The sequence below is a fragment of the Protomyctophum parallelum genome (assembly GCF_964188405.1).
Source record: "Protomyctophum parallelum genome assembly, chromosome: 8".
Lineage (NCBI taxonomy): Eukaryota > Metazoa > Chordata > Actinopteri > Myctophiformes > Myctophidae > Protomyctophum > Protomyctophum parallelum.
Window position 1 is genome coordinate 9,941,582 of NC_139703.1, and position 21,693 is coordinate 9,963,274.

Consider the following 21,693-nt stretch of genomic DNA (forward strand, 5'->3'; position numbering starts at 1 on the left):
GAAACCGTCCATATTCATTTCACCAAGAAAGGTTGCTAGTAGAAAAGATTCAATCATCTAAAACATTATCTAAATATCAAAGTAAATTCAAACCAAAAAATGGAATACATATTTACAGTTTGAGCTTAAAAAGTTATTTCATGTACAGTAGTTATACTTGGCCAGGGAAGACGCCCTGAGGGAAAAACAATGTTGATGTGCTGAGAGAGAGAGATAGAAAATAAATAGAAATTTAAACCTGCCAACTGTTATTCAGATTCCTGGAGTTAGCATATGTTTAAAATGGCTATAATCACAATAAACATAATCAGGTCTTCATAGTGTTTGCTCATTATCTGCTTGGAGTTTATCGTGTTTTAAAGTGAAAGACCCCTTTAAATAGTAACGGGTGCTACAAAAGACTGAGGTTTCTTACAATCTACCTTGTGCAAGCTGAAGTTCACACAGTCACAGTGGCAGGCATGACATGCTGTGAACCTCTCCAGGGATTCATCAAATATGTGTGAGCTGTGAGCTGTCACATTGAACAAGGTATGTGTGCCTGCAATTAGCATGCCATGGAGCAGCCATTACTATTCTATAACCTATTGCTATTCCTATTGCTATATCATTGTAAAACAAAAAAATCCCCTCTTTAAAAATGTGTCCTAATTTTACAGTTGCTAAAGCTAACATTTTGTTTTGGTTTAAACAGACCAAGAAATAAAGTTGCAGACCATTAAGCACACTGAAGACCTGAGGTTCAACAACAGCTTATGGAAATGAAATAGCTCTGAGCACCTGACTGAAAAGCTTCCTGCCTGGCGGCCAGGGTGCCTCTGAATACTCCGGTGTCCATGAGCCTAATATACACTTCACTGATAAACCTAGGTCAGCATTTACACTGGATGACCTTACTGAATTTCACATGCTTACATGTTAATCAGTATACAATGAAGCATGCTGATGTTTAGAGGAACCAGAGATATTCTCTTTTTTCTCACTCATCAGTTTCACTGTTGCTGTGCCTCTGTGCATTTGGGTACAACAATGACAACCCTAAGAAAAAGTTATAATATTCACACAAACACCCATATATTATCCCATCTACTCACTGGGAAAAAGAAACAAGATAAAAACTTCTTCCCACAACTTACTACAATACACAGACTACTGCTATTGGTTACATGTTTATACCTAGCATGATCTGAAAACAGCTTTGAGGAAAGGTACCTACAGCAGATTGTTGCCAAATAGAGCTAGCATGATCCGAAAACAGCTTTGAGGAAAGGCCTACAGCAGATTGTTGCCAAATAGAGCTAGCATGATCCCAAAACAGCTTTGAGGAAAGGTACCTACAGCAGATTGTTGCCAAATAGAGCTAGCATGATCCGAAAACAGCTTTGAGGAAAGGTACCTACAGCAGATTGTTGCCAAATAGAGAAAGGTGTTCATTTGGAGTCTGCATCCTTGTAAAGGGTTAGATGTGTGCCGGAGTCTTGCACCAAAAATGCTTGATCTATATTCTATAAGCTGACATTGCATGACAGATGTACGCTTGTAGATCAACTATTTTCTGTGCAAGACTCCAGCACATAACTGAGTGTAACTCAGGCTTTAGCAGGACGTGCAGAGCAGAAGTGGGGCCCACTCTGGGATGGTGCTGTTGGAGTGTTTGAGGACAAGACTGGAAAGGTGTTCTCAGTAGTGTTGCTGGGTAAAGCGAGGTAGGGTTTGTTGAAACTCCGGAGACTTCAGAACTGGCAGGAGTGTTTGTGGTTGAGATAGTTTACGGATTTATTTCACTGTCGTACGTACGTGCATCTTTTCATTTTTGTGCATTCTTCGAAGAGACCCTGTCTTCTCTCAATGTCCCACAGTCTGAGACAGGGTCGTCCATATCAGGGCACTGCTCAATTCCGCTCAGACTTTAATGTCCTCTTGCACGCTGAGCTGAGACAGGGTCTTCTTTATACGTAGGGCAGTCAAGCGGGCTGCTCCGTTGGCATACCAACACTCCCTCATAATCTTGCCCATAACTCGCAGGGCCTATGGAGGGGTTAACAGAAACAGTTTTAACAGTAAGAAAACTGTGAAAGTGCTGAAAATGGCCAGTTAAAATATGGTGCAGCCATTTAGAACATTTGTACGTTGACAAGTTCATAAATTCCTTCAATTACCTCATAACTCTGCCACCAATTTGGGATGTTGGGTCGGAGTTTTTGGTCACACACTACCTTCCTCATCTCCTCTATGGAAGGGTCAGAAGGGACCAGGTCATAATAGGGCAGCTGGTACTCTTCGTGGACACCTGATAGTTTAAGTGCAAAGTGGAGGTCAGATCAGCGCTGTGCTCACAGTCGCTGCTACCAACAAAAACAAAGCAGAGTGAAACAGAATAGTCTGACCTCCGCTGTTGCAGCGCCGTGCGATCTCCCAGTAGACCAGTCCCAAAGCGTAGATATCAGCACATTTGAACGAGTCAAAGTGTCTCATGTTGATACTCTCGTCCAGGACCTCGGGGGCCATGTACCTGAGTAAAGAGATATGATCCCAGTTTGTATGGGATTCAAAAACATAGTTTTGGACATATAAATGTTAGGGCTGTGCTCAATTAATCGATGCGGTAATAATCGTATCATATTCCTTGCCGATAATCGTATCGATACAGAGGCTACCGATATCGATATGGCAGGAAATGCTGTGTGACGCGACTTTAAAAGAAAAACATCAGCTATTGTGTGTTTGTGTGTGTCTAGTAAGACTCAGATATGAGTTGCAGTAAAATAAATGTAAAGAGAATACTTCATTAGCATCTATTAATGATTAAATCTTTTGCATTTATGCATCAATCCTTGATTTTTGTTTAAATGTTATCAACTAAGTTTTTCAAATTGATTTAAAAACTTGAAAACTTCGGACAATATATTGTTCAAAGTCAGTCATTATTCAAAATCAACATGAATCGCGATACATAATCGTATCATGGCCTCTGTATCGTGATACGCATCTATCGTGAGGTTGTAGGCAATACCCAGCCCTGTGCATGAGTGTACCTCTTGGTGCCCACTCTTTGATTGGGGGCGATGTCAATGGTGTCGGTCATAGACTCGTGGCGGACGGCCAAGCCCAGGTCAGCAATGGCACAGGTGCAGTTCTTTTTCACCAGGATGTTCTTAGACTTGAGATCTCGGTGGGCAATGCCTGGCTTTCCTGCACAGGGACAAAAACCGCCTCACAATCATTTGCCAATTCTAAATGCCATGATTCAGCCGATTAATTATTGACCATGTGAACTCTGAGCTGTTATTTGTGAAGAACAAGACAGTTCCATGCGTAAGCGCTGTGTTAATGGATAGATCAAATACAAGACAAAGGTTGTTGGAAGCCATGAAAGGATACGCATTAACCACTTGAGCCCTATTGACCCTACGATGGGCGTGTCATAATAAGGAAACATTCTGTGAAAATAGCAGCTACAAGCTCACAAATATATTTGGTGTAAAGGGAAAAGGTATAAAAAATAAGGTTTAAGTGGTTAATGTTTAAATACAAGGGCATGCAATACAACATGCATGTGAGTGAGCGTGTGCGCACACACACAAAAACACACACACACACACACACACACACACACACACACACACATACACATACACATGATACACATACACACACACACACACACACACACACACACACACACACACACACACACACACACACACACACACACAACCTTGAGTTCCAAGAATTTCCATGTGCAGATGAGCGAGGCCACTGGCTGCAGACAGAGCCAGTTTGATCATCCCTTCGATGGTGACAGCGTAGCGGTTCAGGTAGTCAAAAAGAGAGCCATGCTCATGGTAGTCTGACACCAGCCACAACTGGGTCCATGTCCCATTGTCTTAGTAACGGACAGAAATTGAGAGACAAGATATAAAAAGATGCAAAGTGGGAAAATAGCTCTTCACATGCAAACTAGCATCTGTCATTTATTATCCATTCAGGTACTCAGCAGTAATTTAGAAGGAGTAAACAGGTGTTCATTAGCTTATTTTAAAGATGTTTTAGTCTTACTTAAAGACCCTTTGACAGGATAAGTAGCGGTTGATGTTCAAACAGAGCAGGGACTGAACCTGGATCCTTTCCAGCATTGGACAAATGGACACTAACCACTAGCTCCCTACTGCTGCGCACACTGTTGTCATGTTACATGCTGTGTATACATACAGTACCTTTGTTGTCAGCCGCTATGAAGCCCAATATATTGTCGTGGCGGAGCATGATGGTCTGGTAGATTTCAGCCTCGCGGAACCAAGAGCGCTCCTCTCTGGATGAGAAGATCTTTACGGCCACGTCACCTCCCCTCCAGCGTCCCCGCCACACTTCTCCAAAGCGCCCTTTCCCAATGATCTCCTGCAGGACAATGGTCCGCGCCACTGTCCGCTGAACAAACAACGGCAGACCTGCTCAAACGAGACAGAAGCCAATCAACCGTAAAACCAACTAGTGTGATGGTACTGAGGTGTACTGGAGAGAGGATAAAAACATCTGCACATTGTTTTATAGCTCCAAAGAACTGACCAGTGTAAATGTTGTCGACGATGACTAAAACTATGACTAAATATACTGACAATTTCGTCAACAAATAAAAACCAGACTACTAAGACAAGTACATTTGTTGCTCTTGGTGTACCTCTCCGAAAATAGCCGATCTACAAGCTCACAATGTGTCGCAGTGCACAGGCATTTCAACGCCTAAACTGTAGATTTAGTCGACTAAAATCTTATGATAGGCCTATTTTCAACTAAAACTAGACTAAAACTAAAACTTTTCAGATGACTAAAATATGACTAAAATCTAAAACTGAATGGAATGTTATTCAAAAGACTATGAGTAAAAAAACGAAATCAAACTTTGCTGTTAAAATAAACACTGGTACTGACCTGATCCTGAACCAGAAGTGGACATGTCATAGATGAGGTCCTGCAGGGTCCGGTCCTTGGCTGGGTAGAGGTGGTCGCAGGAGGGGTCTTCCACCTCCAGCCTCTGCCTGTGGCTGTAGGCCCTCTGGTGGTACTGGAACAGGAACACGCCCAGCATCAGCAGCAGACAGAGCAGGAACACTGGCCCCGCGATGACGGCCACCAGTTCCACGGGACCCCATGACCCCAGACCAAGACCTCCCACCAGGCCTGACTGAGATGTCACTGGAAGGAGCAGAGACAGGCACAGAGAGAAACATCTGTTAAATATAGGCCATATAGCAGACGAATATAGCAGGATATATTGCTTTATCCAGTCAATGCCACTTGCAGGGAGATCAACTGCAACCACTGCAGTTGCGTTTGTTATATTGTGATATACTCTCATATGTTGTTTTGTTTCTTTTTGTGATCTGTTTAACTTGTTTGGCTTCCTTTGATTTTCTTATTTTGCTTCAATATCTTTCTGCTTCTGTCTTGGCACGTTGGTACATTGACCTTGGTCAATGTAAACGTGCTATATAAATAAACTTTGATTTGATGTTATCATACTCTATCTTCAGATTGTCTAATATATAATTGTATTCATAAAAAAAGAAAGGTATGGCATATGGATTGCGGCTATGACCCTGAGGACTTTATTGCGTAGGAGGAGGAGTGAGTGAGTGACTAAAGATATGTGGATTGCTGGGAAACATCCAGGGTTCTTCTCACCAGAGGGTACTTTGAGGTCGATGCTGTTGCAGTAATCAGTGTAACAGCAGTGAGTGTTGAGCAGACCCTCGGCACTGAGACAGTAGAACGGCTGGCCAGGGGGGATGAGGTTGTCAAACGTGATGCAGGCGCGGACATGCTGCTCCAGACCTTCGATGAAGGAAGTGGAGGCCATGCAAGCCCCATCTGTCTCACACTGGGAACCAGACTTCTCACACTGGAGAGTGGTACAATTACACCAAATAGCTGTGGAGAAGGAGGGCATGAGAGAGGCAATGGATATTGGATACCAATTTTGTGCATGTCAATGGGCGTACTACATCCTATATTGAAATTGCCTGAATGGGTTGATCGATTTTTGTTTCACAATTATGAAATTGTGAAATTGCAGTGGCAATTACCGTAATTGAAACAAATATTTGGGCAGCTGTTGTTGCACCTTGCCCTCACCTCCTCAGCATTACACAACGATTAATAACCAGAACATTGTACAAGTTATCTCCCATCCATTAGACTCACATAGGCAATGGTACCGATAAGCACAATGAGCAACGAAGGAATCAAGAAAAATATATAAACGAGCATACTTTTCCACCCGCCGCGGGGGAGTGCGTGAACTCTGACTGCTTTTTCAATCGTACATATCCACACCTTAGCTAATGGCGTGGGAGTAATGGAGCGGAGGGGTCTTGGAGGAGGTTGGCTTAAAGTTTAAGTGAGGGCATGAGGAACTGTTTGTTACTGTCATTAACCACTTCATACTTTGTACGTATATGCACCACATCACGGCATGTTGTGAGCCCGTGTGAAGTGAGGGGCACTAATATATTAAAGTCTAACTCATGTTGATTAGGTGATGTAAAACAAACGGTGCCATCACAAACATTAAACGTCATTAACAATAAAGAGACAATATGACGTAATGAGGCTCATTATGACGTTCACTTTTCCTAAAATATATACTCCAGAGTTAATGTGGTTATTGTAGGGATAGACACAAATGTGACATAATTTATTTGATCAGTGCACACTGCACAGAATGTGTTTCCCAGAAACGTAGCTTCTGTTGTAGACAGCAGGCTACTTGAATTTCACTGAGAAAGGGGGAGAAAAAAAACCCACAGATCTCATTTATCAGGTTTCATTTTTTATATAAAAAACATCCTGTGGGTGGGCAGAGTAGAAGATAAACAAACTGAATATTGATGTGGGATATGACTAATATATTCTTATAGAGCTAGCTTGGAACATAAACAATTAAAGTCCTTATATTCAGGTCATGACTGGCGAGGCAAAGTATGTGCAGTTTAATAATATCTTCAAGAACCTTTCAACAACACATACTGTATGCTACACCAAAGCCTGTAATTGTACATTATATTTTATAGTATTGCTATTCGAGGGAAAATAAAGGGAAGCTCCGCGCACTCAGATCTGCGCACAATCAGTTTATTTTTGGCAAGCTTTCGGTCTACTGACCTTCTTCAGGCATCTAGTATTGCTATTCAAAACAAGTTCAGATGAGGTAAATAGGAAGTAGCCTAAATCCAAAGGAATGTGCAACACCGTCGTACAACAAAGTATCAAGTCAGGCTTCAGATGACTCTGGGAAAAAAAACAGCCAACACTCCTCTCAGCACCACTTGCCCCTAATCCAGTCAGATCAATACAGTGAATATAAGCATGCAGTGTGTGTTTGTGTGAGTGTGAGTGTGAGTGTGAGTGCGAGTGCGTGTGCGCGTGTGTGTGGGGCACTACAGTATGGGTTCTGTTATTATTACATAATCAAGAAAGCTCTTTTTCTGAGCTATGCAAATCTTCTTAGAAGGCTCAATGGTTTTTGGAAACTTTCTGCACTGAATAAAACTCCTGGAATACTCTACTGTAGTCAGTCAACAAAAAGTTCAAATCAATGAATGTCTAAACTATAAAATGTACATGGGTCAGTGGGTTGTATATATACACAATCCATATCTGAATTTGACTAGTTAGAACTAGTTACCCTTTCCCAAAGTCTGATCTATTACTTTTATTTTATTATTATAACGTTTTATAGATTCTGTTTAAATGGGTCACTAGTAAGTACGCTTATATGGGTCACTGTTCTCTTTCTGGTATGCCCCAATTTCCCAAATGTAGAAGTTTGAGAACAAAAACAAAAACAAATGTGTATCCATTACAGAATAAACAGGATGAACAGCAATACTATAGTTTTCATAAGGGCAAGATAATACTTTTACATATCACACAATAAAATACTGTTCTTCAACGGTTCATCAGTGCAGGTTATTTGGGGTGGTTAGAATGCTATATAGCACTGCTGTCAAGGAACCTGTTAATTGTGGTTCTTTATAAGATTATCTGGTATAGTTCTAACTTAGTTTAAACCCATAAACGCCAATGGTATAAAAGTGCTATACAGATATACTGTATAGTACCCTACGTACGTACAGTACCCTATGATTATGATCCAAAATACCATTGTTGTGCAAGCACCATTTATTTTATAGTGTATACACTATACACCTTTATCAAGTAAGGGGCACGGTGGCACAGTTGGTAGTGCTGTCGCCTCACAGCTAGAAGGTCCTGGGTTCGATTCCCGCTGGGGACGCTGTGTTCACTGGCGGCGTGTTCCCTCCTCCGCATCATCAGTGCCCATACCCGAGACGGGGGTTGGCGATAAGGGCCTTTCTGTGTGGAGTTTGCATGTTCTCCCCGTGTCCCCTAGGGTAGATACCCTCACAAAAACATGCCGTAATCCTGGTCTCTAAAACTACCTCCCCCTGGCCAGCCGGGGCACCTGATGGAAGGGAAAGGAACTGGTTGGAATAACGTGTCCCTTCCACGCGCTACGTCCGACCGGGGAAATTCCCCTCTGTCAGGTGAAAAGAAGCAGCTTGGACTCCTCATGCATAGAAGGAGGCATGAGGTCAGTCCGCTGCCCCCCCAGGTTGGCAGAGGAAGTGTAGCGCCCAGGATTACATTAGATAATTGGCACTGGGTGAAAAGAAAACTGGGTTACAAAATCGTGGGATAAAAATGTAGTAAATAAATATATAGTGTATAGTGTGGTACACTGCCCTACAAAGCCAAAGTGCAGTAAATAAAAATTTTGACCATTATTTTTTTAAGCCTGCATGATTTGGATGAAAATCACCAGCAGATACTGTATGAAATTGAATAGGGATATATGTGTAATATAATTAGTTTATTATGTTATTTTAGTTGAGGTCATGAATGTTGGTGTTTTTAACAGCCATTGCAATGTTATTATATGACGATAACCACCTATTTGGCTGACCAATTGAAATGTTTGAAAGGTTGTTTTTTTTCATTTGTTTTACTAGCAGTAGTACTTCTAGACTTCTAGACAGTGGATTATGTGTTATGTAATTTCTTAAAAAGGGAAGGCATTCTAGGCAATGGCATTCTAAAATAATTACAAGGTATTGTATACTGACCTACGTGGCACAATACATGCTATAATGTTATAATAAAGCAACAGTTGCTTTATTTAAGGTTGCACATTTTGCACCACTAGCAAACAAAAACACATCATAAAGACCTATATTCTTCACAACTCTGGTTGTTATGAGTAAAACTATTGTTTCAGATTAGAGCCACAAATCTCCATGCAGTTTGGACTCGGAGTTTGGCCATTTATAATCTCTACACTGATAATTGTGCGTGTGTGTGTGTGTGTGTGTGTGTGTGTGTGTGTGTGTGTGTGTGTGTGTGTGTGTGTGTGTGTGTGTGTGTGTGTGTGTGTGTGTGTGTGTGTGTGTGTGTGTGTGTGTGTGTGTGTGTGTGTGTGTGTGTGTGTGTGTGTGTGTGTGTGTGTGTGTGTGTGTGTGTGTGTGTGTGTGTGTGTGTGTACGTCACATCACGTTATACCCATGTTATACAATATAGGCCAAATGAGGACAGGCGCATATATATATATATATATATATATATATATATATATATATATATAGCACTAGCTATATAAGGCTATACTTAATATCGCCATGTTATACAATAAGGCCAACTGAGGACATATAGAGAGGTAGGGGGAGGCACAGACACTCAGACAGAAAGACAGACAGGAAATGAATGATTCACTTGCTCTTCATAGGCTCCGTCTAATGAGCAAATTTAAGACTTCCGCTCTGAGAGCTAGCAGATTTAAGACATCCGGTTGCCTTCAGAATAAAATAATATTTTAATTCGTTAATTAAATAACTATTACGTTACATTATTAGTGTAAAAGTGTGTTCTTTTCGTTAAGAATCACCCAACAAGGATTGTAGTTTAGCCCAGCCGGGCAATAGTTTATTATAAAGTCCCGTGCTAAGAGTAGTAATAAACAACCTGTCAGCTCAGTCTAGTGCAACCAACAACAGGTACCGTGCGAGAGGTGCAACCAACAACAGGCACCGTGCGGAACCGTGCGTCACGCACTTGTATAAGCAAGGTTCCTATCCAAACAATAAAGGTTCCTATTTCATCAAGAAATAATACACCTATTATAACAATTAGTATTATTATTACATTACAGTTATTGTAAAGACACACATTATGTTTCTGTGTAAAAATAAGTAATTAAATTACTAATAAGTAATTAAATAATAATAAAAGTTATCTAAATGGATAAATGCTATTCACTGGAGTGCATGGACTTTATAAAGTGGACACTGGACAAAAGAGGCCTCCGCGAGGCAACTATCTGGACATACCCACACGTTCGGGGAGATGTCCTCTACCACACTCCACTCTCCGCTAAGCGGGAGAGGTGTAAAATTCACAGCAGCAGACCGTCTACTGTGGTCAATGCTGAAAAAAGTACCGTTTCCGGACCCAGAATGGACACTGGACAAAGAGGCCTCCGCGAGGCAACTATCTGGACATACCCACACGTTCGGGGAGATGTCCTCTACCACACTCCACTCTCCGCTAAGCGGGAGAGGTGTAAAATTCACAGCAGCAGACCTTTTACTGTGGTCAAGGCTGACAAAAAGTACCGTTTCCGGACCCAGAATGGACACTGGACAAAGAGGCCTCCGCGAGGCAACTATCTGGACATACCCGCACGTTCGGGGAGATGTTCTCTACCACACTCCACTCTCCGCTAAGCGGGAGAGGTGTAAAATTCACAGCAGCAGACCTTTTACTGTGGTCAAGGCTGACAAAAAGTACCGTTTCCGGACCCAGAATGGACACTGGACAAAAGACGGCTCCGCGAGGCAACTATCTGGACATACCCACGCGTTCGGGGAGATGTCCTCTACCACACCACACTCTCCGCTAAGCGGGAGAGGTGTAAAATTCACAGCAGCAGCCCTTCTACTGTGGTCAAGGCTGACAAAAAGTACCGTTTCCGGACCCAGAATGGACACTGGACAAAGAGGCCTCCGTGAGGCAACTATCTGGACATACCCACACGTTCGGGGAGATGTCCTCTACCACACCACACTCTCCGCTAAGCGGGAGAGGTGTAAAATTCACAGCAGCAGACCGTCTACTGTGGTCAATGCTGAAAAAAGTACCGTTTCCGGACCCAGAATGGACACTGGACAAAGAGGCCTCCGCGAGGCAACTATCTGGACATACCCACACGTTCGGGGAGATGTCCTCTACCACACCACACTCTCCGCTAAGCGGGAGAGGTGTAAAATTCACAGCAGCAGACCTTTTACTGTGGTCAAGGCTGACAAAAAGTACCGTTTCCGGACCCAGAATGGACACTGGACAAAAGACGGCTCCGCGAGGCAACTATCTGGACATACCCGCACGTTCGGGGAGATGTCCTCTACCACACTCCACTCTCCGCTAAGCGGGAGAGGTGTAAAATTCACAGCAGCAGACCGTCTACTGTGGTCAATGCTGAAAAAAGTACCGTTTCCGGACCCAGAATGGACACTGGACAAAGAGGCCTCCGCGAGGCAACTATCTGGACATACCCACACGTTCGGGGAGATGTCCTCTACCACACCACACTCTCCGCTAAGCGGGAGAGGTGTAAAATTCACAGCAGCAGACCTTTTACTGTGGTCAAGGCTGACAAAAAGTACCGTTTCCGGACCCAGAATGGACACTGGACAAAAGACGGCTCCGCGAGGCAACTATCTGGACATACCCGCACGTTCGGGGAGATGTCCTCTACCACACTCCACTCTCCGCTAAGCGGGAGAGGTGTAAAATTCACAGCAGCAGACCTTTTACTGTGGTCAAGGCTGACAAAAAGTACCGTTTCCGGACCCAGAATGGACACTGGACAAAGAGGCCTCCGAGATATTTGGTACAAACACAACACCGATTCAGATTAATAGTGACAGGTCCATAGTGCTTTTAAAAGCCAGTATGCATATCTTCAATCAAGATAGCATGAGTATGTACTTGTTACGCTGCTGGAGAATAGTGGTAGGAAAGGCAGATAACAAAGATTTAGATTTCTGTACCATAAGGGCATGTAAGAGTCATTTGATGAAACAGGCAAGTCACATTTGCAAACAACAGTACATACACAGAGATAAGAGGTATACTTTGGCTATGTACATCTTCAGCACTTTAGTTAATGCCAAAACACTACAACAAACAAGTACAATAGTACAAGCTGCTTGTATTGTACTTGGTAGTAAAAGGAACTCCAGCGTGGTGCAAGCCAGTCTTGACACCATCATGTCTGAGACACAGAATCTAGCGCCACAGAAAGAAAATGTTGATAAAAAGCATGATCAACAAGACACTGTGATTGATCATGACTTCTTTGGTGATTTTGAGGATGTCAGTGAAAGTACATCTCCTTTCAAAGAACATTTTGACACAGTAAGGACTGAAGCCAATAAAGCAATGAAAACCACCAATGACACAGGTGAAAATACCTACCATGGGGAACTGATTTTAAACAAGCTGTTCAAGATGCTCCCAACTATTCCAATATGGTCAGATCTCCTCTCAGGTGATTTGCAGAGATTCTCTGGAGCCTATGCTACACAAATAAACCTGTGTAAGAAAAGCACAGCTATTTCTGAGGCCACATTCAAAAACACAAAAGTGTTGCTTTTACGAAATGAGAAACACAGACTTGACGAATGTGTACAGCACATGCGCTTATTTTACAACCAGTCAGCCATAGATTTCTGTGACAAAGCAGCATACAGAACAACACAGGTAGAGTGCGTAAACCCAGCACCTGTAGAAAATTGGAACAAAAAACGAAAATTGCCAAAACATCTTAGGGGCTCTTATCAACACCGGCCATCCCCACATTCAAAGATGTTCTTACAAAATCAAAGCTCAGCAAGTGTGCCAGACAAAACAAAGCCACAAATCAGATGCACAGAGACAGGATTTTGCAATAGCATATGCAGGTTTGCGAATAATGAAAATAATTGTTGGCTAAATGCAACTCTACAATCTATACTGCATCTACAAGTAGTACAAGATAAATTGAAACCATTGACACCTACTTTGATGGTTCAGTATATGCCGGGGAATTTAGCAGCTCTCATTCAAGCGTTTTTTCAAAATCCAGGTCACACATTTGATTGCAAAACAATCCGTGGTGTCACTCAAGAACTAGTGAATAGCATCCCAGACTTGGCCTTAGGAATGCACAATGACCCATTAGATTTTATACACAAACTAGTAGTTTGGTTGAGTATGTGTGGTGTCCACACAGTTGTTCAAGCAAAACATACAGACATCTGTACATTCTGTGCCTGGACAGTTGAAAGCAATTCTTCTATTACTAATATTTTTGCATTACCGCTGCCACAGAAAAGAAAGTCCCTCAATTCTCTTTTCGAACACTCAATCATGGAAGGTGTAAGTCCAGACAAGTGTACAGCATGTGGTTGTGATATGAAGCGACAAATATGTTGGAATGACTCTCCTGATTTCATTACTCTTTCTCTGTCGCGTGTTACTGATTGTGGGTCGGTGAGCCGCAGGCATGTAGAACCATCTGGTGTAATCGAAATTCCTATTTGTGACGGCGGTAAAATTAAGTATAAGTTGGCCTCAATCATTTGTCATATAGGCTCTATGGCCAAAACTGGACACTTTTGGGCAGACTTGCTTTATGACAATGTTGTAATTAAAGCAAATGACACAATGATAGAAATATTACCAGCAGCAAATGCTGTGCGAGAGTCAAAAGTAAATGGGTGCTTATATTTCTATGTGAAATGTGGTGATGCTGGCATCACAATAGACAAGGATAATAATAGAACAATAACGGAGGACAATTTGGAAAAAGATGATGATGATGTGGTTTTATGCAATGAAAGTCTAAATGACAATATGTGTGAAGCCATACCATTACCAATTCTAACATTTCTACAACAGACATCTGCTTTAAAAAAATGTCACACACGGCTTGAAGAAGCAGCAGCGCAGGACTCAACATTTAGACGGAAACTTGAGAAATTCAATCTAGCCAACACATCAGTGTCATTAGTGTCTCAGAAATTTTCTAGGACAGACGTATACACCATATTAAACAGCTTTGTAGAATACACACTTCGGTCTCCTTTCCTTGGAGATGACCTGCTTTGCCTGAAAAGTCTTAGTCTGTATAGTTGTACTCAATGTGGTGACAAGGCCTTACCATCTACAAAGAACATGTCACAATTTATAGTGCAGCCACTGGACGTGTCACAAAAAGGCATCTTAGACACAATTGCACAAATATTACCTGCTCAATCTGAACAATGTGAAACATGTCAGCAGGAAAAGAGCTTATCAACATATGAAGTAATTAACAGCCCACAGACCTTACTTCTCCTGTTAAGAGCTGGCACAAGAATTCAAAACACGTTAAATTTATCCTGTCTGTACAACCAAAATGAGTATGCTTTGACCAGTATGTGTGTATTTTACGACAGGCCACCGTATGTGTCATTGTACATCCGTAAAGATCATAAATGGCATATCTGGACAAATGAATCGAATGACACAGCAGGCTATACCTTTGAGCTGATGCAAAGAGAATCCGCTCAACAGCACAAAAAGACATTAGGCACAAGTAGTTTCTATGTCGTGTCATACGAGAAAAGAAACAGTCAAGAAATAATCAAGTTTCGTCAGGACAAACAAATGCATAAATGCACAGACAGATGCAATCACCGCACACAAGTGACACCCATTCCAAAACTAGAGGTAACTCCTTCACCTGACTTAGCTTGCGTAGAGAAAGCTAACGGGTGGCTGTGTGATAAGACAATCGATCAGTACCATCAGCTCTTGCTATCTGTTGTTGTTGACAAAAGGGCATATATTTGTCCCAGCATTTTTGTAAGCCAACAGTTAATGAGTCTTTATTGTGGTGACATCAGCATACTACCAGATGTACCAAGAACATCACAGAATTGGTGGAGCTATGAGTTGGTAATATTGCCAGTCAACCTCCAAAAGACTCATTGGGGAGCAATTGTCGTAGATTTCTCTAAAAAGACAGTGGAGGGTGATAGCATAATCTTAGATGTTGTTCTAATGGATTCAGTCCATAGCTATGAACAAGACCTGGTTAATGTATTTGGTCCACTGCAAAAATACTTAGCCTTACAGTACTTTGCAATTCATGGTAGAGGTATGGCTATCACATTTAGATATGAGTGTTATGACAGTTGCCCTCATTTCATAACACAAACTGATACCAGTAGCTGTGGTCTCTACACTTGTTTGTTTTCCAAAGCTGTTCTGTTTGACGTGAGTCTCAACACTTACCAAACAGAGACTGAAAAGCGAGATTGTGTATTGTATGAGCTGACAGGAAAAAATGTATTGCTCTGAGTACATAGTTTAAGTACTGCACTGCACTAAAAGGCTCTGTTTTATCTGTCTTATATGTTGTAGGAGAACTTCGCCGCCAATGGAGGATGCGAGGGACGCCAAATGACACGTCCCCACGTGATTTAATCCAATAGTGCTTACTGTGATCATCTAAAAACAAACGTTTGAAATGTTTGGACTGAGCTGGTTTTGCTTTAAAAGTACATCTAACTTTTGATCAATTTATGTGTGTGTGTGTGTGTGTGTGTGTGTGTACAATGTTTGCACTTTATGTTTGCAGTGATGCTTTGCACTATAGGCTACCTTTTTATACATTTGAGTGATGTGTGCACTTAGGTACATTGCATGTTGTACCATATATACATTTGAGTGATGTTTGCATTGAGGTACATTGCATGTTGTACCTAAGCTTTTGAGTAACGTTTGCACTTAATTGGTACATTGCACGTCTTACCTTTTTATACATTTGAGTAATGTATGCACTTATAGGTACGTTGCACTTATAGTACCATTTTGTACTTTTGAGTGATGTTTGCACTGATTGACTTTGTAGTTTTTGCATGTTTTGCATGTGTTTGAATAATGTTTGCTGTATTAACACAGATGCGCACACACATGCAGTAAATTGATCAAATCTGTAACTACTAACTATTAAAGTAGCTTCTCAGTCCACATTAAGACAAATTGTGATGTTTAAAAACAAATATTGTAGGGATTTGGAAACTTTTAAATGAGCATTTTATTTCTGATTGTGATGATCATTATTGATATGATTTCTTCTTCTTCTTCTGTGTAACAGTGAATGAGAAATGATTAATGATTAATTAAAAGGTATTTTTTTTCTAACTTTCAAAGCCTTGTCTGTATTCTTTTATTCTTTCATAAATGTAATGCTATGGAGAGGGCCACTATATATATATAACGATCGTTGTCACCTCATCTATACCTGGGCACCGCCCAGCCAGAAAGAGGGTTTGGAGGAATGTACTATAAACACAGCACTGTAAAAATAAACTATTACTGTTAATGGCCCATCTACATAGTGAATGACATTACCATTGTCATTGATGCAGACATTAGTGTTCAAACACCAGTAATTACCAAAATAATTAGTATTACTTTGCAATGCATGTTATAGGCCAGTGATTTCATGTCAATGCCAATTTTGAGCATTGACCTCAGTAGAAGGGCTGCTGCTGTGAATTTTACACCTCTCCCGCTTAGCGGAGAGTGGAGTGTGGTAGAGGACATCTCCCCGAACGTGTGGGTATGTCCAGATAGTTGCCTCGCGGAGGCCTCTTTGTCCAGTGTCCATTCTGGGTCCGGAAACGGTACTTTTTTCAGCATTGACCACAGTAGACGGTCTGCTGCTGTGAATTTTACACCTCTCCCGCTTAGCGGAGAGTGTGGTGTGGTAGAGGACATCTCCCCGAACGTGTGGGTATGTCCAGATAGTTGCCTCACGGAGGCCTCTTTGTCCAGTGTCCATTCTGGGTCCGGAAACGGTACTTTTTGTCAGCCTTGACCACAGTAGACGGTCTGCTGCTGTGAATTTTACACCTCTCCCGCTTAGCGGAGAGTGTGGTGTGGTAGAGGACATCTCCCCGAACGTGTGGGTATGTCCAGATAGTTGCCTCGCGGAGGCCTCTTTGTCCAGTGTCCATTCTGGGTCCGGAAACGGTACTTTTTGTCAGCCTTGACCACAGTAAAAGGTCTGCTGCTGTGAATTTTACACCTCTCCCGCTTAGCGGAGAGTGGGGTGTGGTAGAGGACATCTCCCCGAACGTGTGGGTATGTCCAGATAGTTGCCTCGCGGAGGCCTCTTTGTCCAGTGTCCATTCTGGGTCCGGAAACGGTACTTTTTGTCAGCCTTGACCACAGTAAAAGTTCTGCTGCTGTGAATTTTACACCTCTCCCGCTTAGCGGAGAGTGGAGTGTGGTAGAGGACATCTCCCCGAACGTGCGGGTATGTCCAGATAGTTGCCTCGCGGAGCCGTCTTTTGTCCAGTGTCCATTCTGGGTCCGGAAACGGTACTTTTTGTCAGCCTTGACCACAGTAGACGGTCTGCTGCTGTGAATTTTACACCTCTCCCGCTTAGCGGAGAGTGTGGTGTGGTAGAGGACATCTCCCCGAACGTGTGGGTATGTCCAGATAGTTGCCTCGCGGAGGCCTCTTTGTCCAGTGTCCATTCTGGGTCCGGAAACGGTACTTTTTTCAGCATTGACCACAGTAGACGGTCTGCTGCTGTGAATTTTACACCTCTCCCGCTTAGCGGAGAGTGGGGTGTGGTAGAGGACATCTCCCCGAACGTGTGGGTATGTCCAGATAGTTGCCTCGCGGAGGCCTCTTTGTCCAGTGTCCATTCTGGGTCCGGAAACGGTACTTTTTGTCAGCCTTGACCACAGTAAAAGGTCTGCTGCTGTGAATTTTACACCTCTCCCGCTTAGCGGAGAGTGGAGTGTGGTAGAGGACATCTCCCCGAACGTGCGGGTATGTCCAGATAGTTGCCTCGCGGAGCCGTCTTTTGTCCAGTGTCCATTCTGGGTCCGGAAACGGTACTTTTTGTCAGCCTTGACCACAGTAAAAGGTCTGCTGCTGTGAATTTTACACCTCTCCCGCTTAGCGGAGAGTGTGGTGTGGTAGAGGACATCTCCCCGAACGTGTGGGTATGTCCAGATAGTTGCCTCGCGGAGGCCTCTTTGTCCAGTGTCCATTCTGGGTCCGGAAACGGTACTTTTTGTCAGCCTTGACCACAGTAAAAGGTCTGCTGCTGTGAATTTTACACCTCTCCCGCTTAGCGGAGAGTGGAGTGTGGTAGAGGACATCTCCCCGAACGTGCGGGTATGTCCAGATAGTTGCCTCGCGGAGCCGTCTTTTGTCCAGTGTCCATTCTGGGTCCGGAAACGGTACTTTTTGTCAGCCTTGACCACAGTAAAAGGTCTGCTGCTGTGAATTTTACACCTCTCCCGCTTAGCGGAGAGTGTGGTGTGGTAGAGGACATCTCCCCGAACGTGTGGGTATGTCCAGATAGTTGCCTCGCGGAGGCCTCTTTGTCCAGTGTCCATTCTGGGTCCGGAAACGGTACTTCTTTCAGCATTGACCACAGTAGACGGTCTGCTGCTGTGAATTTTACACCTCTCCCGCTTAGCGGAGAGTGTGGTGTGGTAGAGGACATCTCCCCGAACGTGTGGGTATGTCCAGATAGTTGCCTCGCGGAGGCCTCTTTGTCCAGTGTCCATTCTGGGTCCGGAAACGGTACTTTTTTCAGCATTGACCACAGTAGAAGGTCTGCTGCTGTGAATTTTACACCTCTCCCGCTTAGCGGAGAGTGGGGTGTGGTAGAGGACATCTCCCCGAACGTGTGGGTATGTCCAGATAGTTGCCTCGCGGAGCCGTCTTTTGTCCAGTGTCCATTCTGGGTCCGGAAACGGTACTTTTTTCAGCATTGACCACAGTAGAAGGTCTGCTGCTGTGAATTTTACACCTCTCCCGCTTAGCGGAGAGTGGGGTGTGGTAGAGGACATCTCCCCGAACGCGTGGGTATGTCCAGATAGTTGCCTCGCGGAGCCGTCTTTTGTCCAGTGTCCACTTTATAAAGTCCATGCACTCCAGTGAATAGCATTTATCCATTTAGATAACTTTATTATTATTATTATAATGATTTAATTACTTATTTTTACACAGAAACATAATGTGTGTCTTATAGCATCATATAGCATCATTTAAATGCTTAATTTGTAGTTTTAATGTGCAAATTAAACTTTTTTTCAATACTCTAGAGGGTACTCTTATTTTGAAGAGATCGTCCACCGGAAGCCTTAAATCTGTTCATTAGATCTGTTCACTAGACGCTGCCCTCTTCATAATACACGTACTAAGCGTTTTGTTAAATGCCAGAAGGGCGCCACACAACCAAAACATTAAAATACAAAAAAGCAAACAATGTATTTTCCCTCAACCAATAGCAGTTGCAGCAGAGTGTGCTGTTATCCAGCCTAGCTGTTACAGTGACTCTCCCGAGGAATGAGACACGTACAGTAGGCTACATTTATGAGCATTTAAATGTAGCCTATTCCCCATGTATGCCACAATCTGTCGCACAAGAAGAGAGACAAAGAGGGAGATGCTGGTGGTTTAAATGTATGCTCCGCTGTACTTTCTTTCTCGATGAGTCTTAATCATGTGTTATTAACGATCAGCTATACAAATCCATTGTGGATTAACGATTTCTTCCTATTGCATTTTGTTGCACATTTTGATTTGATTTTGATCACCTGGCTGCAAGTGTGTTCCTTTTGTTGTATTGATTGTAGTGACTTAATTAATTCAGTGGTTTATAGTTTGTTACGTGTCTGTTGACCTGTGAGGTAGTTGACGTCTGTCTAATGCAGCGACGGCTCCAGACATTTGTGCATGGGGGAGCTATGGGGGGGCTGGGTTTTTTTTAGCAGGGGCTACTGGATTTTGGCAAAAAATATGAATATATATATACTACGACAAATGGCATTCCAATGATTCAGTGGTCCTAGTTTATAGGCCACATAACTTAAATACACATAATAAGTGCACACAACAATGCAAATCATTATTCTGACACCGTCACCGGCGATTTCTGAGGGTTTAACATTGTAAGTACAAATAAAAGCTGTGCAGTATTGTGCACTTTCATTGTTTTTAAAATGTTTATTCTTTTTATTATGCCTATAATTATAATAATAATAATAGTTATTATAGGTTTATAATCCATAGTTACTATGTATAAATTATTATTATTATTATACATGATAGTAACTATGGATGATGTCAACCACATCATCTTGGTTTCTATTCCTTATTCATAACTCTAGTTAATGTTCTATTCAGATATTATTCAATGCATCATGGCCAGCATACTCAAACTACTATTATTATTTTAATATCCGGAATCCCCCCGCGCATGCACGCGCACACACACACACACACACACACACACACACACACACACACGATCCTGTTGCAACGTTAGCTTGCTAGCCTAGCAAGGTTGTGTTTACTGTTGATAGCTTTAGCAGCTATCGCTAACATGAGGAACAGCAACAACAAGTCCTCTTTGGCTCAATGGCTCTCCGTGTTCATCGGATTATTTATCTTACATAAAGAAATACGAGCGACCTGTTAAAGAAGTTAAGAACACAGCGTGGGGACAGAAGTCACAGTGACAGAACGAGACAGACTTGTACTGAGCGTATGTGAGTGATGTGACTGTGAGGCTGCGGGGAGTGCGGGCTGAGAGTCCGCAGCTCCGCTCCCAAGGCTCAGGAGGGAGGGGGCTGAGGGAGGGGGCTGTTTGACTGTACTGTCTTAACGGGAGAACGGAGCGGCACTAAAAGTCAGGTTATGGATTATTTCAGCATTCCAAAAATAAAAAGTATGATTTTATAGTAATGGTTTATATAAAAGTAAGTCAATTCTGTCTTTCATATATTTTATTTATACCATGAATATTTTTCATCACAGTTAGGTTTGTGGGCAGGGGGTGCTTAGGGGGGGCTAAGACTCCAGCAGGGGGGGCTAAAGCCCCCCCCAGCCCCCCCCTGGCGCCGTCACTGGTCTAATGTGTTTACATAAGCACAGCTGACAGCTCATTCAGGATATATAGGGCTGGACCCGCCGGCCGGCTATAACTAACTTCATAAATAATGACGGGCAGTGACATTGGCTTTACGTGACAAAACAAACGCAGTCACACAACCCTACACGTGTACATGTGTGATGACCTGATTTCATGAGGGTCAAAGCCACTTGTTTGTCTTCCAGATGGCTAACCCTGCTAATGGTAGCTCTGAATCCGTGCGCCATGTTGACAGCGCTCTGCTCTGCACAGCCTCGCTGTCACACGTTATTATACAAAAAACAAGACATTATACTCACCGTTGCACGTTGACTGCAAGGCGGCGTGAAGTGCGATCGTTAGCAAAAGTCCTAAATGATCCATGGTCAATATATTCCCGGCGCATTGCATTGCATTAACGCATTGAACTGTTGTCTATTATAGCGAGGCAGGGGGAAGGCGTGCTGACAGCGGGCAGCCAGCACTGCCACTCCGCACACTACTAACACGCTCCACCAGCAGGCAGCATAGCAGCGCGCGCGCACACACACACACACACACACACACACACACACACACACACACACACACACACACACACACACACACACACACACACACACACACACACACACACACA

The 21,693-nt window shown here is 42.9% G+C and overlaps 1 protein-coding gene across 2 annotated transcripts; it reads right to left on the bottom strand.

The window, feature by feature from the left end:
* Positions 1 to 728: 728 nt before the first annotated feature.
* Positions 729 to 21,519, bottom strand: LOC310862472 (activin receptor type-1B-like). 2 transcript variants are annotated; one of them, XM_083770402.1, is made up of 9 exons: positions 21,374 to 21,519; positions 5,683 to 5,928; positions 4,930 to 5,193; positions 4,218 to 4,448; positions 3,719 to 3,886; positions 3,036 to 3,192; positions 2,388 to 2,512; positions 2,160 to 2,290; positions 729 to 2,028 (listed from the first exon to the last, which is right to left on the bottom strand). In XM_083770402.1, exons 1-9 carry the CDS (start codon positions 21,462 to 21,464, stop codon positions 1,903 to 1,905), a joined length of 1,539 nt encoding a protein of 512 aa, XP_083626528.1. In that variant the 5' UTR covers positions 21,465 to 21,519; the 3' UTR covers positions 729 to 1,902. The 2 variants fall into 2 exon arrangements, with proteins under 2 accessions (XP_083626528.1, XP_083626529.1); XM_083770403.1 differs by lacking the exon at positions 3,719 to 3,886.
* Positions 21,520 to 21,693: the final 174 nt, after the last annotated feature.

What these genes read in the sequence shown, in the direction of transcription:
- LOC310862472 (XM_083770402.1), bottom strand. Translation starts at nt 21,464, where the DNA reads ATGCAATGCGCCGGGAATATATTGACCATGGATCATTTAGGACTTTTG. An exon ending in CGACCTCAAAGTACCCTCTG is followed by an intron (nt 5,194 to 5,682) that starts GTGAGAAGAACC and finishes TGCTCCTTCCAG; the next exon opens with TGACATCTCAGTCAGGCCTG. An exon ending in GGAAATTCTTGGAACTCAAG is followed by an intron (nt 3,193 to 3,718) that starts GTTGTGTGTGTG and finishes GTCCCTGTGCAG; the next exon opens with GAAAGCCAGGCATTGCCCAC.